Source organism: Phocoena sinus, chromosome X (genome assembly GCF_008692025.1).
Source record: "Phocoena sinus isolate mPhoSin1 chromosome X, mPhoSin1.pri, whole genome shotgun sequence".
Taxonomy (NCBI): domain Eukaryota; kingdom Metazoa; phylum Chordata; class Mammalia; order Artiodactyla; family Phocoenidae; genus Phocoena; species Phocoena sinus.
In genome coordinates this window covers 43,199,366-43,213,396 of record NC_045784.1, presented here as the reverse complement: position 1 = coordinate 43,213,396, position 14,031 = coordinate 43,199,366, and the positions used below count along the sequence as shown (strand labels likewise).

The 14,031-nt window shown below is 49.6% G+C and overlaps 1 protein-coding gene across 9 annotated transcripts; it reads right to left on the bottom strand.

Annotated features, from left to right (window-relative positions):
* Positions 1 to 4,922: 4,922 nt before the first annotated feature.
* WDR13 (WD repeat domain 13) lies at positions 4,923 to 11,230 on the bottom strand. 9 transcript variants are annotated; one of them, XR_004348135.1, is made up of 11 exons: positions 11,029 to 11,230; positions 10,609 to 10,688; positions 9,697 to 9,903; positions 8,835 to 8,944; positions 8,592 to 8,722; positions 7,682 to 7,989; positions 6,778 to 6,958; positions 6,536 to 6,677; positions 5,784 to 5,835; positions 5,577 to 5,695; positions 5,176 to 5,196 (listed from the first exon to the last, which is right to left on the bottom strand). XR_004348135.1 is itself a non-coding variant. In XM_032620554.1 (10 exons), exons 1-9 carry the CDS (start codon positions 11,201 to 11,203, stop codon positions 5,802 to 5,804), a joined length of 1,368 nt encoding a protein of 455 aa, XP_032476445.1. In that variant the 5' UTR covers positions 11,204 to 11,230; the 3' UTR covers positions 4,923 to 5,695; positions 5,784 to 5,801. The 9 variants fall into 9 exon arrangements, 8 of the variants coding, with proteins under 8 accessions (XP_032476445.1, XP_032476440.1, XP_032476441.1 ...); XM_032620554.1 differs by having other exon boundaries at positions 4,923 to 5,695; XM_032620549.1 differs by lacking the exon at positions 5,784 to 5,835 and having other exon boundaries at positions 4,923 to 5,196.
* Positions 11,231 to 14,031: the final 2,801 nt, after the last annotated feature.

Below are 14,031 nucleotides of genomic sequence, written 5' to 3'. Positions count from 1 at the left end.
AGCCATGGCCGCTGAGCCTGTGCGTCCGGAGCCTATGCTCTGCAGCGGGAGAGGCCACAACAGTGAGAGGCCCGTGTACCACACACACACACACACACACACACACACACAAAAAAGGGTTTCAGATCTGATGTTAAATCAGAGGCACAGTGATGACGAACAAGTTAACAGAGGTCCAAGTCTGACCAGTACGTTTTTTTTTTATTATTTGCTCTTTATTTATTTCCCCTTAGGTTGTAAGTCAAGAAAATCATTATGAAGAATTTAAAGCAGAAGGTCAACTCTGTTACCTCAAAATTTCGCAAGGAGGAAGTCCCCCAAATCATGTATAACATCTGTGATCAGCCATCTTGAATCCAGATGCAATGAAGACATGAAAAATGTGAAGAAAAGAAGAAAGTATTAGAGAAAAATGAGGCTCCCCGAAATGATTTTGTGATCTGCTAACCTTAGTGGAAACCAAGCGTCTTTTTGGTGCTCCATACTGTGCAGACAAGAGTTAACAGCAGGCCTCAATTGCTGTCTTTGGAAAGGCCTGCTTTAAGGGGGGCCCTTGGCTGGCATCTGGAAATTTAGATTCCAGGAAGATTCCCACCACTCTCTAATTGATAAGAGTGACCCACTGTGCCTGAATTGTTTGTCCAAGCACCGTGGTTTATGCTAAACACCTGCTTTCCTTCAGGGTGTCAGGGAGTTGGGTATGTGCCAGGCAGAGGGTGCTTACATGACCAACCCCTAATAGAAACCATGGGCGGAGTCTCTAACAAGCTTCCGTGGTTCACAGTGTTTAACATGTGTTGTCACAACTGAGGGAATTAAGGGTGTCCTGTGAGGCTTCACTGGAAGATGACCCTTGGAGGCTTGTGCCTGTTTCCCCTGGACTTCACCCCATGTGCCATTTCCCTTTGCTGACTGTGCTCTGTATCTTTTTGCTGTAAAAATCATAGCCATGTATACAACCATCTGAGGAGACTGAGAATCCTCCTAGCAAATCACTGAGTCTGTGAACAGTCCAGCTCTCTGGACTATCACCACATCTCATCACCATTTACCTTAAGGTCTGTCAGATGGAAGTACCAGATAGAAATGCTTCTGGCTACAAGTAATTGCACTGTCCAATAACAGTGGCTTGAATGAACAAGAGGTTATTTTCCTCCCTCAACAAGACTGCTGGTGTTAGTTCAGCAGCTCAACAATGTTGGGCCAGGTCGGGGTCTCTGACTCTGTGGACTGACCCTGAGGTCTCAAGACGGTAGCTATAATTCCCATTCATACATCTGGATGTGGCAGCCTATGGAGCTGGAGGGAAGGGAGCAGCTGGAGCAAGAGGCTCTTTGATACTCTGGAACTTTGACATTTCCTGGTGACTCAGGTCATTGACAAGGGATTTGGGTTATCAATCTCCCTGTCTACACCCCAAGCTTTCTGACCTCACTCAGGGCTCCTCTCAAATACTGAACATTACTCAGTGTTCTCTGAGATGTTCCAGGCCTCGAATTTGAGCCCTGGGTGGGCATGGGAGGAGCTAGGGGTAGTCTGGAGTTTCTCTGGGGTGGAGAGAGATCCCCCATCCCTTTCCTCCCACAACAGGAGCCGCTACCTCAGCCTCAGGGTCCATAGTTGCTCTGCACCACCTTGGCGCTCTCAACACCTCTGCTCCCTGCTTGCGGAAAACAACCAATGCACCGACAGGTGTGGGGCCCAGGGTGCGGCTGGCCCAGGGGTGGGGGAAGCCTGGAAGCCTCAGCCTCCCTGAGGAGCCAGCGGAGTCCTGCAGACTTAACAGGATGAAACCCCTGTGGTAGAAGCCAACATTTCCTACCTCAGCCCCTCTGCTGCCACCACCTTGGTGCAAGTCCCCATCACTGCTCACCTCAACTACTGCAGGGTCTCCTGACTGATCCCCCTGCTCCCGCTCCCCCATTCCAGTCTGTTCTCTTCACAGTGCCCACAAGGATCCTCTTACAACCAAGTGAGATCATGTCCCTACTCCACCCAAAATGTTCTGGTGACTCACGCCTCACTCAGCAAAAACGCTCAAGTCCTCACTGTGCCCCCAAAGCCCTCCAGGATTGGGCCTGTCCAACCTCATCTCTTAGCAAACCTTAATCTAGCCACACTGGCCTCTACAATGGTCCTCCTGGCACACTCCAGCCTTGGTGCCTCTGAACTGCCTTTTCTCTACCTATGATATTCTTCTTCCTCACACACTATGGCTCTCTCACTTCATTCAGGTCTTTGTTTAAATTTCACACTGTCAGAGACCCCAAATAGCCAAAGCAATCTTGAGAAAGAAAAACAGAGCTGGAGGAATTAGGCTCCCTGACTTCAGTCTACACTACAAAGCTACAGTAATCAAAACAGTATGGTACTGGCACAAAAACAGAAATACAGATCAATGGAACAAGATAGAAAGCCCAGAAATAAACCCACGCACCTATGATCAATTAATCTACAACAAAGGAGGCAAGAATATACAATGGAGAAAACAGAGTCTCTTCAATAAGTGGTGCTGGGAAAACTGGACAGCTGCCTGTAAAAGAATGAAATTAGAACACAAATCTTTAACACCATACACAAAAATAAACTCAAAACAGATTAAGGACCTAAATGTGAAACCGGAAACTATAAAACTCTTAGAGGAAAACATATGCAGAACACTCTTTGACATAAATCGCAGCAATATCTTTCTGGTTTCACCTCCCAGAGTAATGAAAATAAAAACAAAAATAAACAAATGGGACCTAATTAAACTTAAAAGCTTTTGCACAGCAAAGGAAATGATAAACAAGACAAAAAGACAACCCTCAGAATGGGAGAAAAGATTTGCAACTGAATCAACGGACAAAGGATTAATCTCCAAAGTATATAAACAGCTCATGCAGCTCAATATTAAAAAAAAAAAAAACCCAATCAAAAAATGGGCAGAAGACCTAAATAGGCATTTCTCCAAAGAAGACATACAGATGGCCAAGAAGCACATGAAAAGCTGCTCAACATCACTAATTTGGGTTATCTATCTCCCATCTTCTCTATTAGAGAAGTACAAATCAAACCTACAATAAGGTATCACCTCACACCAGTTAGAATGGTTATCATTAGAAAAGCTACAAACAACAAATGCTGGAGAGCGTGTGGAGAAGAGGGAACCCTCCTGCACTGTTGGTGGGAATGTAAATTGATACAGCCACTATGGAGAACAGTATGGAGCTTTCTTAAAAAAGTAAAAATAGAACTACCACACGACCCACCAATCCCACTACTGGGCATATACCCAGAGAAAACCATAATTCAAAAAGAGTCATGTACCACAATGTTCACTGCAGCTCTATTTACAATAGCCAGGACATGGAAGCAGCCTAAGTGTCCATTGACAGATGAATGGATAAAGAAGATGTGGCACATATATACAATGGAATATTACTGAGCCATAAAAAGAAATGAAATGGAATTATCTGTAGTGAGGTGGATGGACCTAGAGTCTGTCGTACAGAGTGAAGTAAGTCAGAAAAAGAAAAACAAATACCATATGCTAACACATATATATGGAATCTAAAAAAAAAGTTGTTCTGATGAACCTAGGGGTAGGACAGGAATAAAGACACAGACGTAGAGAATGGACTTGAGGACACGGGGAGGGGGAAGGGTAAGCTGGGACGAAGTGACAGAGTGGCACGGACATATATACACTACCAAATGTAAAATAGATAGCTACTGGGAAGCAGCCGCATAGCACAGGGAGATCAGCTTGATGCTTTGTGATGACCTAGACGGGTGGGATAGGGAAGGTGGGAGGGAGATGCAAGAGGGAGGAGATATGGGGATATATGTATATGTATAGCTGATTCACTTTGTTATAAATCAGAAACTAACACACCATTGTAAAGCAATTATACTCTGATAAAGATATTTTAAAAAACCCCAAAACCAAAAAAAAAAAAACCACCCGTATGATCCAGCAATCCCATTCCTGGGCATAGATCCAGAGAAAAAAACCATAATTTGAAAGGATACATGCACCCACAATGTTCACTGCAGCACTATTTACAATAGCCAAGACACAGAAGCAACCTAAATGTCCACTGACAGATGAATGGATAAAGAGGATGTGGTACGTATATACAATGGAATATTACTCAGCCATAAAAAAGGAATGAAATAATGCCATTTGCAGCAACATGGATGGGCCTAGAGATTACCATACTAAGTGAAGTAAGTCAGACAGACAAATATCATATGGTATCACTTATATGAGGAATCTAAAACAATGATATAAATGAACTTATTTACAAAACAGAAACAGACTCACAGACTTAGAGAACAAGTGTATGGTTACCAAAGGGGAAAGGTGGGAGGGAGGGATAAAGTAGGAGTTTGGGATTAACATATACACACTTCTATACATAAAATAATCAACTAGGACCTAGTGTAATACTCCAATATAAAATAAAAATTAAAGAAAAATAAATTTCACACTGTCAGGAACATCTTCCCTGATCAGGACACCAAAAAGAGCCTAACCCTCCCCTCACTCCTGCACTCTATCCCCTGCCCTTTTTCCTCACAACGCTCAGCTTTAGCTGACCTGTTACATATTTGTCTATTATCTACCTGCCTCCGCTAGAACGTAAGCCCCACGAGGGCAGCCATTCCTGTCAGTTTAAGTCACAGCTTGTACTCTCAGTGCCTAGAACAGGTCCCGGCGCACAGAGGTGCTCCACGATGTCTGTCCAAAGCGTGACTGTGTAAAACACTTGAAGTGGTGCCTCTGACATGGCAGACGTTCATAAACGGCTGTTGAATGAATCCATCAATGAATCAATGCATGAAGGCATGAATGAGGAGGTGAACCCCCATCCCATCTTGGGTCCTAGAGCTGCCCTTTCCCCCATCCCAACCCCAGAAGACCTGGGAGCCAGTCATCGGCACAACCACAGGAACTTTATTTACAAACACAAGGCTGGGGCCGGAGGCGGGTGGGAAGGTGGACAGTGGCAAGGCTGGAAGTCTCCTACTTCTGCTCCCGCCTCCAGACGATGACCATGCCGCTAGCGTCGCTGGAAGCCAGCAGGCTCTCATCGCAGTTGAAGCTGACATCCAGCACGGGCGCGCTGTGGCCCTGCAGCTTGTTGACGGCGGCCTTGGCTGCCCGCTCCACGTCAAAGAAATGCACGCACATGTCCTCGCTGCCCGTCACTGCCCAGATGAGAGACCATCAGGAGGTGTTGCAGGAGGCAGCGGGGTGCCCTGCATGTGAAGTCTCTGAGGTGTTGAGGGATTTATGTCCAAGGTGTAAGGTCCCGGGGCTGGGGGCTCTGGGGTGGACCATCCCCAGATGCAAGGTCACCTAGCTGTTTTGGCTCTGCGTCCAGAGTGTGAGGTCTCTGAGCTCTTTGTTGGTGGCGGGGAGGGGTCTGTGTCTTAGGCTGTGAGGTTTCTGGGCTGTCTGGGGGGTCTGTGTTCAAAGTGTGAGGTTGCTGGGCATTAGGATGTCGTGACAGCTGAGCCAGATCAGCACCAGCCCTGGTCCCTGCCCCTCCCTGGCCACCCAGACACCCCGACCCCATGGGACTCACCCACACAGGCCCCCTGGCGGAAGGACATGAGGGGGCAGAAAATGCTGCGTACGGGGTGCGAGCTCTGCTCAATGGGGAAGCTTCTCTTCAGCTGCAGGGTCCCCTCGTTGTCCACCACTCTGAGAGGAGGAAGAGAGTGGGTTAGGGGGCAGCCTCAGTCCCAGAGGGGGACGAATGGTGGGCCAGTTTGTGTCCCCACCCCTGCACCTGAGGTCTTTTCAAGGTTCATGAAATCCAGTTTTGAGACGACTGCATAAACCTATAAAGCACGGGATGGTGTGTGAGTTAGTGACAGTTTGGAAACTGTATCTGTTGATACAAATGGGGAGCCTCTGCTGTTTAATTTGCTAGTTTCTTTTCCTAAGGGTCCCTAAGAGATCCTGATTTTAGGACAGGCACAAAGAGAGGGAATGACTGACCAAACTACAGCACCCCTGCACCGTGGAATACCACATGGCTATTCAAAGGAATGAACCCGAGCTACTGCAGGGAGCAGCGTGCAGCCCAGGCTGAGAACTGCATTTAGATGACAGACATAAGTGAGTGGGGATAGTAAAACTCCCAGCTTCAAAAGAAAAAATTTTAAAAAAAAATGAAGGAAGGGAAAGCAGGCCACTGCTCTAAGGGGACTCTAGTCTATTTTATGGCTCAGTTTGCTCATCTGTAAAATGGACATGATTACAGCACCCACCTCACAGGGCTGCTGTGAGGATTAAATGAGGGGATATGAACAGGGCCTGGCCCAGCAACTGCTACGCACATGATAGCTATTGCTATTACTATTACTGCTCCTATTGATGTCACCATGATCAGATTTTTACTATTATTAGGAGACCGAACCTCTCCCCTCAATGAAGTTAACCTCCATGGCTTAGTCTGCTGGGGAGACAGGGCTCTCGTCTCAGTCTGACAGAGGCGGCAGGCCCCCCACCTCCAGGCGGCCCAGAGAGGAGACCCACCTGTAGAGCAGCAGCTTGTTGAGGCAAGCATTTATGAGCAGCGAGGGGTCCCGGGCCTCGCGGCTGACCCAGGAGCGGGCGGAGATGCTGGTCACAGGGCTGCCCTCATGTACCACCAGACGCTTGGCTTTGGTCAGCTTCCCTGTGGCAGCAGAAGGAGGGGAGGCAACGGTGAGGGTTGGGACTGTGCACCAGAAGGGTGAGGGTGTGAGCAGCTGGATGCAGGCCTAGGGTCTGCCTACCTGTGGCCATGTCGAAAAGGAAGGAGAAAACACTGCCGCGGTCATCACCCGCCCAGAGCAGCCGGCCAGGGGCATCAAAGGACAGAGCGAGGACACGGCCTGTCAGCTTGCTGGAGCCACCCTTCACTTTCTTGCCCGTGGAGATGTTCATGACGTGCACGTTGTGCTTGGCATTCCCCACCTGTGTGTGAGACCCGCACACCATCACCCAGCTCCCAGCCACTCCCTCCTTGAGTCTGACCACAGCAGGGCTGCTGTTGATGGGACTGGCTGATCCCTACTGGACTCTCATCACAGTGAGGGTGGGCCGGTAGACTGGAAGGTGACTCAGGCTGGTCATCCTCCCCAGCCAGTCCCTCTTGCAATCTGAACAGAAGAGACAGCTTCTCCCAGAACTCAAGGGGCCTGCCTGGTCCTTCCTGGAGCCTTGACTATACTAGGGCGGCGGCTGCTGCTACAGCTGAAAGAATCCCAGAGCACAGGCTCACGGGGCCAGCTCCCCCTACTCCCCACTCAGGACCTGGCCAGACTTTTCATTTCCTTCCCCTGTCCTCTGACTCTCTATCAGGGTCGGACCACCATGATGCTGCCACTGAGATGAAACAAGGTTTCCGACTAGTAATCCTGCTCCCCAACCAGCAGCCCCTGCAGTTGGAAAACGGTAGGACTACTGCTGATGGGACCGTGACCCTACCCCCAGACCGCCCCCCATCCCCGGAGTCTACCACAGTGAGGCCATCCCAGACCAAGAACCACGTCCCCAGTTCTGCCCTGTTTCCCTCTGAGTCTGGCCAGAGGAGGACGGAGGCGATGGACTAGAGGGGACCCCCTTATCCCGACTCCCTGCGACAGCCCTCCTGGCCTGGCATCCCGCCCTCGGCAAGGGGGTGCTCTGGAGCCTGACCACAGTGAGGTTGTTGTTGACCGGCTGAAAGGTGCAGCAGAGCAGTTCGGCGCTGTCTGGGTCAGGGATCTCCCGGATGCAGCGGCCGTCCTCAGAGGCCCAGATGCGCATGGTGGCATCAAGCGAGGTGGACACGAGGATGTCGTTGGAGAGGGACCAGGCGAAGTCGGAGACCCCGCGGGTGTGGCCCCGCAGCACTCGGAGCACGGTGGGCGGGGCGGGCACCAGCTGGCACAGCGAAATGCTGCCATCGAGTGAGCAGCAGGCCAGGCGGTGCCGGTCGTCATTGGCGAAGCGCACCCTGGGGACTGCAAGGCCAAGGAGCCATTTGTGAGAGCTGCCACGCTCACCGGGTGCTTTCATTTACAGAAGGTTCTGACGTGTGAGCCAGGGGCCGGGACCGACTGCACCAGGCACAGTGGCCTCAGCAAAGGGTTTTCCTTGGCTGAGAAAGAGAGTTGGAACCCCAGAAGGCCCTCTACCCAAAGCTCCCTAAATCTTGGCAGGTACTTTATGGATTGCAAATGACTTCTGCAATGCAAAAAGCCTTCTACATCTCAGTAAGCACTTCAGTTACCAGGGTCTTGGCAGTTTGCAAAACCCACTCTGCCCTTTGCAAGGAGATTTCTCTGCAGCAAAGGTTTTAAGCTCGTTCAAGCGACTCATGACCCCAGAAGCCTTCTGCAAAGTGCTCTTTTAAACTGCTGAGCCCCTTTATGGTAGACAAAGTAACCAAGACTTTGCAGATCACTTTGCAGAGGGCTTTTAGGTTTTGCGAAAGGTGTGATGAACAGCAATTCCTCCGAGGTGGGCCTGAGACTCTGCATTCCAGAAAAGGATGCACTGGGTGGTTGTCACCCAGTTGTTTGGGCAAATGCGTGGTGACGGGACCCACCATCCACGGGCTCACCTGCCTCATCCACGTGCTGGTCAAAAACATGGTACATGCCCGCAAAGGCATAGTTCTCACTCAGCGATGTGTCCCCGGCCATGGCTCGACTTGCTTCTGCCGCTGACGTGGGAACCACGCTGCCGGGGGGCCTAGGACCCAACAGGAGTGAGGGGTGAGAGGAGGGAGGTACTAGCGTTTGGCCTGCCATCGCCCTGTGGCTCCCCTCCTCCTCACAAACCTTCAGCTGCCCCTGGTGCATACCTGTCCTCATAGACGGCACGGTTCATCTGTGCCTGCAGCTGGTAGGAGCCTCGGCTGACAGAGCGGCGGTGCCCACGGGCCCCCAGGGCCCGAGGGTCATCCTCGAAGTCCTGCAAACAGAGGGTCAGGGTAGGCACACCTTGCAAACAGCCCTCAAGAACCTATGAGATCTAGAGTCTTCAAAATATACCCAGAACCATGGGACTTCCCTAGTGGTCCAGTGGTTAAGACTCTGCGCTTCCACTGCAGAGGGCGCAGGTTCGATCCCTGGTCAGGCAACTGAGGTACCGCATGCTGGAACCAGATCCCTTCTCACCCCTTCCACTGTCACCACCGTCACCTGGACTACTGTGGTGTCCTCTGCACTAGTTCCCCTACTCTCACCCTTGCCCCACTCAGCAAATACTTAACAAATGCTCTTTGAACAAAGAATGAACACTTTTCCCCCAGAAAACCACTCAGCTTTGTCTCTTGCCTCATTCAAGTCTCAGCTCAATTGTCACCTCCTCAGAGACGCCTTCCCTGAGCATCCCCATTAAAAATAGCTTCTCTCTGTTCCCAACACCTGTCCTGTTTCATTCCCCAAGTCAGCCTTATTTTTCCATGTTAGCACTCCTCACTACAAGCCATGGTAGTTATTCACTTGTTTACCTGGTTTGCTATGTTTATTGACCTATTTATCTTGTTTATTGCCTGCTTATCAACCTATTTATCTTATTGTCTGTTGATTTATGACATACAGTATCTCTTTTTGCCCTCTGCTCATCCTAAGAGCCAGGAACAGTGCCTGGAACATAGCAGGTGCTCGACAAGTCTGTTGAGTGAATATATATGGAGGCAGGTGGCGTGGGGAGGAGCTCACCTCCATGCGGTCAAGGGTAGTGCGGCTGCTGCGGACGATGCTGTTGCTATAGGCACGAGCACTGCCTGGCTCAGAGAGGGGCCCGTAGCGCTGGCCCAGCAGCTGCCCACGCAGCCTCAGGTACTGCCGACGCAATGCTGGAGGGTGCCCAGCCTTGGCATTCTCCCGCAGTAGCTGGCTGCGCCGTCGGATATATTGTGTCCGAAACTGTGGAAACGTTGGTGTGCGGTACGCATTGTACCTGCGATGGCAGGAGGCAAGGCGGGCAGCAGGCACAGGACAGAGGGAATCAATCAGCTCAGGGGATAGGGAAGGAGAATGAGGTGTGTGGCAGTGATAGGTCAGGATGGCAAGTGATCAGCAGTGGTGATGGGGGTCACTCTAGTGTTGTGATAAGGGTGTGTCCGCAGTAATAATGGGCATGGCAATGAGGGCAGTGTGGGCACAATGGAGGCAGTCTGCAGTTCTGCTGGAATTGGTATGGGGTGACTGAGTCAGTGTAGACAATAGGGACCAATCTGACATGGTGACGGAGGTTAGCATGGGGCAATGGTGGGTCAGTATGGCGATTGGGTCAGACTGGGGAAGTGATGGTAAGAGAAGTCTGGGGGCAAAAGTGGGGAACAGGATGTCACCAGCATGGGCTCTATCACCCCCCCCACCGACAAAGGCTCCAATACCACAGACTCTGCGCATGCCCACATGTGACTGCATTAACCTAGCATGCTGTTTAACAACCCTCGCTTGCCAGTCATTCCCTGCGGGCAAGCCCCACACCCTGCTACTGCGCATGCTCACCTCCAGCAAGCCCACTCAGCTGCATAAGGCAAGTTCTCCGCCCAGCCTCATTTATCGCCATTGCGCATGCACCACGTAACTTCCGCTCCCGCGAGCTTCGACCCCACGCCTCACCTCGCGTCTACTGCTAAGACCTGCTGCCACACCGCCGCCATTCCCCGGCCTCCTCTTCCGGCGCGTCCGCCCGCGGGAGCCTGCGGGACAAGGGCCTGGAATGTCAGCGTCTCAAGTGAAGAGATCTAGATCCGCCCCTTCCGCCAGGCGATCGTTGCCATAGACACGGAGTCCCTCCAGTCCAGGATGTCACGATATCCCACCCGGCTCTTAGCATGGTCACCACCCCAGTCCTGCCCTTCCCAGGCAGCGCCCAGATGATTCACAGCAGACCTGGCCCCGCCCCTCCCCGGTCACCATAGCAACGCCCCTCCTCCCGCCGCCTAGCAATCCTTGTTGGCATTCTCCACCCATCTTGCCCCCACCGCCCCCCGCCTTCCCTTCTCGGGTCCAAGAGCAGGACCCGGGATTAGGGACCACCTCCGGGGCTGCCTCCCGCTCTTGAGGCTCCCGGGGCGGCCCTGAAACCAGTGTCACCCTTCTCTCCTCTCTCAAGCTCCAGCAAGATGGCCGCCTGCTGCCAGGAAGAACTTCCGAGCGCAGAACAGATCGATAGGAATCCTCCCCAGGGCGTGGGAGAACCACGCAAGCGCATTAAGGGACAGTAGCTTCTGACACAAGGATGGAGGCTCCGCCCTTTTAAGTTCTATCCAGCCTCAGTCCCTAATGGCATTTTTTTGTGTACACAAGAACAATGTCCAGGGACCACAGGGACAGGGGCTAGTATGCGAATCACTCACTGAAAATCAGAACTATGACTTTCAAAAAAAAAAAAAAACGAAAGGACTTTTTTTGAAAGAGTGGTATAAGCTGCTTTTTAGCAGCACCATCTTGGCCAAGCAAGATTTGAAGTGCAGAATAAAAAATAATCAAACATGCAGAGGCCCCCAGAAAATTCTCCAGTTCCTAGGTGACTGATGGGCCTTCAGGCACGCCCAGAGTAAGAAGAGTCCTTTCTGTGTGTCTGTGTTGGGGTGGGTGGCTTGGATACTCCCAGGGAGCTTGGTCTGGGCGTGAGTCTCTGAAGCCAGAAGATATAAATAGGTACAACAAGCTTTGGGGTTTGGATCCCAGGAGGCTATCTGAAATCATCCTTATTTCAACTCCAACAAGAAGCTGCATCTCTATTCATCTTAAGGTGACCAGGATATACAATGTACGAAGTTGGAACACAATGTTTAGTAGCTTCCTTTCGGATCTTGACTTTGACACAATTCTCATTATTGTTCAGATTATTGTATGTGTTATAAAAAGTGTTATTTTCACACTATTTTTATTTTTATTTATTTTTAAAATAAATTTATTTTTTGGCTGCGTTGGGTCTTTGTTGCCTTGCGTGGGCTTTTCTCTAGTTGCGGCGAGCGGGGCTACTCTTTGCTGCGGTGTGCGGGCTTCTCATTGCGGTGGCTTCTCTTTGTTGCAGAGCACAGGCTCTAGGCATGTGGGCTCCACGGCATGTGGGATCTTCCCGGACCAGGACTCAAACCCGTGTCCCCTGCATTGGCAGGTGGATTCTTAACCAATGCACCACCAGGGAAGTCCCCACACTATTTTTATAATACAATAATCTGAACAGTATTTTTTAAAGCAACCTTAAATGAGACACGGCCAAAAACGTATTGCCCTTTGTATTCTAACAAAAATAGACCACACTGTACTGTACTAATGCAGCAACCTCCCTTGTCCATGTAACTAAGCTATGGGTGGTCTTTTCAGGATATTGAACACTCTTTTGTTTCACGATTGCTAAAGAATAAACTTTGCACAAACGTGTAACCACTAACATTTATAGGACAATGTGCTGGACACTGTTTAAGGTGATTTACATGTATTATCCACTTAATCCTAATAGCTGAATGTTGTGGGTCCATTACTACCTCCTTTTTACAGATAAGGAAACCTGAAGCCCAGGAAGTTCAAGGGTGACATTTTGTTGAACTGGACCCCTATCTGTGACCAGCATTGGGTTTACAGTTGGCCCTTGAACAACACAGGTTTGAACTCCACGGGTCCACTTACACACAGATTTTTTTCAATAAATATTACAGTATTACACCATCTGTGGTTGGTTGAATCCGCATATGCATAACTGCGGATACGGAGGACCAATTATGGGATTTGAGCATCTGCGGATTCTGGTATCCATGGTAGGTCCTAAAACCCATCGGCCACAGACACTGATGAACAACTGTATTTCTTTTTTTTTTTTTTTTTTGCCGTAAAGGATGATACAATCAATGCCTTTCCCATTCACCTTGACCCTCCCAGGACAGAACCCCACCCCTTCACCCCACCATTCAGCTTCCAAAGAAACGTGGTGAGGGGACTTTTCTGGTGGTCCAATGGTTAAGACTCCACGCTCCCAATGCAGAGGGCCCGGGTTCGATCCCTGGTCAGGGAACTAGATCCTGCATGCTGCAACTAAGAGCCCACATGCCACAACTAAAAGATCCCGCGTGCCACAACTAAGACCCGGTGCAGCCAAAAAACAAACAAACAAAACAAAGAAACGTAGTGGGAAGAAATCACAGGAGTCAGCAATACCAAGGAGATCTACTGTCTCACTGCCAGAATTGATTTTTTGTTCTTGTTTTTACAATATTCATGTTAAAATTTCAAAAATTATTTTAAAAACCTCATTCCTAGAAGACTATATATAAGATACTATATATAAGATACTAATGACAGGGTTGTTATAAATATGAATTAGCTATTAATGCAGAGAAAGTGTTCAGAACGACACCTGTTGCGAGAACATTTGCTGTCATTCCAGGAAGTAGTACAGTACTTTTCAGAAGGCAGTATAACCTGGCCACTGCCACAGGCTCTGACAACTATGTGGTCTTGGGCAGGTCACTTAACCCCTTTGTGACTCAGCCTCCTCATCTGAAAAAAACTGCCTCATAGACTTAGTGTGAGGACTAAATGAGTTAATATTTTTAAAGTTTAGACAAGCATCTGGAACAGAGAAGATATCCACTAAATGCTGACTACTGTTAGTTGTTTTAATAACTTTTCCCAATAACAGATCCATCTGCCAGAGGTAAATCTGGTACAGAATAATGTGAATGAGAATGACCACAGCCACCTCTTACATTTATGTGCTCTGCATTTTTTCAATTTTTGTTTTTAAACATTTACACACTCTTACTGGATTAAAAATGGGTTTTGAACAACAAGCTGATGACAGAAGGCACTTTGTTTGTTGGGAGCCTGGAGAGAAAGGGGCAGAATTTATGTACATGAATGGCAGGTCAGTGGGTGGGGAAAGAAGGGTCTCAGGCCTGGGAGTATCAAGTCACCAGAAGCAGCTCCTGGAGGTTGTGAGTGACCTTGGTTACAATCATGATATCTGAAAAAGCTCAAGTCCATGGGGGACCACAAGTCCCACCCACTCTAACAGAGTCTGGGGTTATTTTACTG

Excerpts from the sequence above, each read along its gene's own strand:
- WDR13 (XM_032620549.1), bottom strand. The coding sequence starts at position 11,203 with ATGCGCTTGCGTGGTTCTCCCACGCCCTGGGGAGGATTCCTATCGATC. Across the intron at positions 8,723-8,834 it reads CGTGCCGTCTATGAGGACAG|GCCCCCCGGCAGCGTGGTTC; the intron begins GTATGCACCAGG and ends GTTGGGTCCTAG. Across the intron at positions 7,990-8,591 it reads CCAGCACGTGGATGAGGCAG|TCCCCAGGGTGCGCTTCGCC; the intron begins GTGAGCCCGTGG and ends TTGGCCTTGCAG.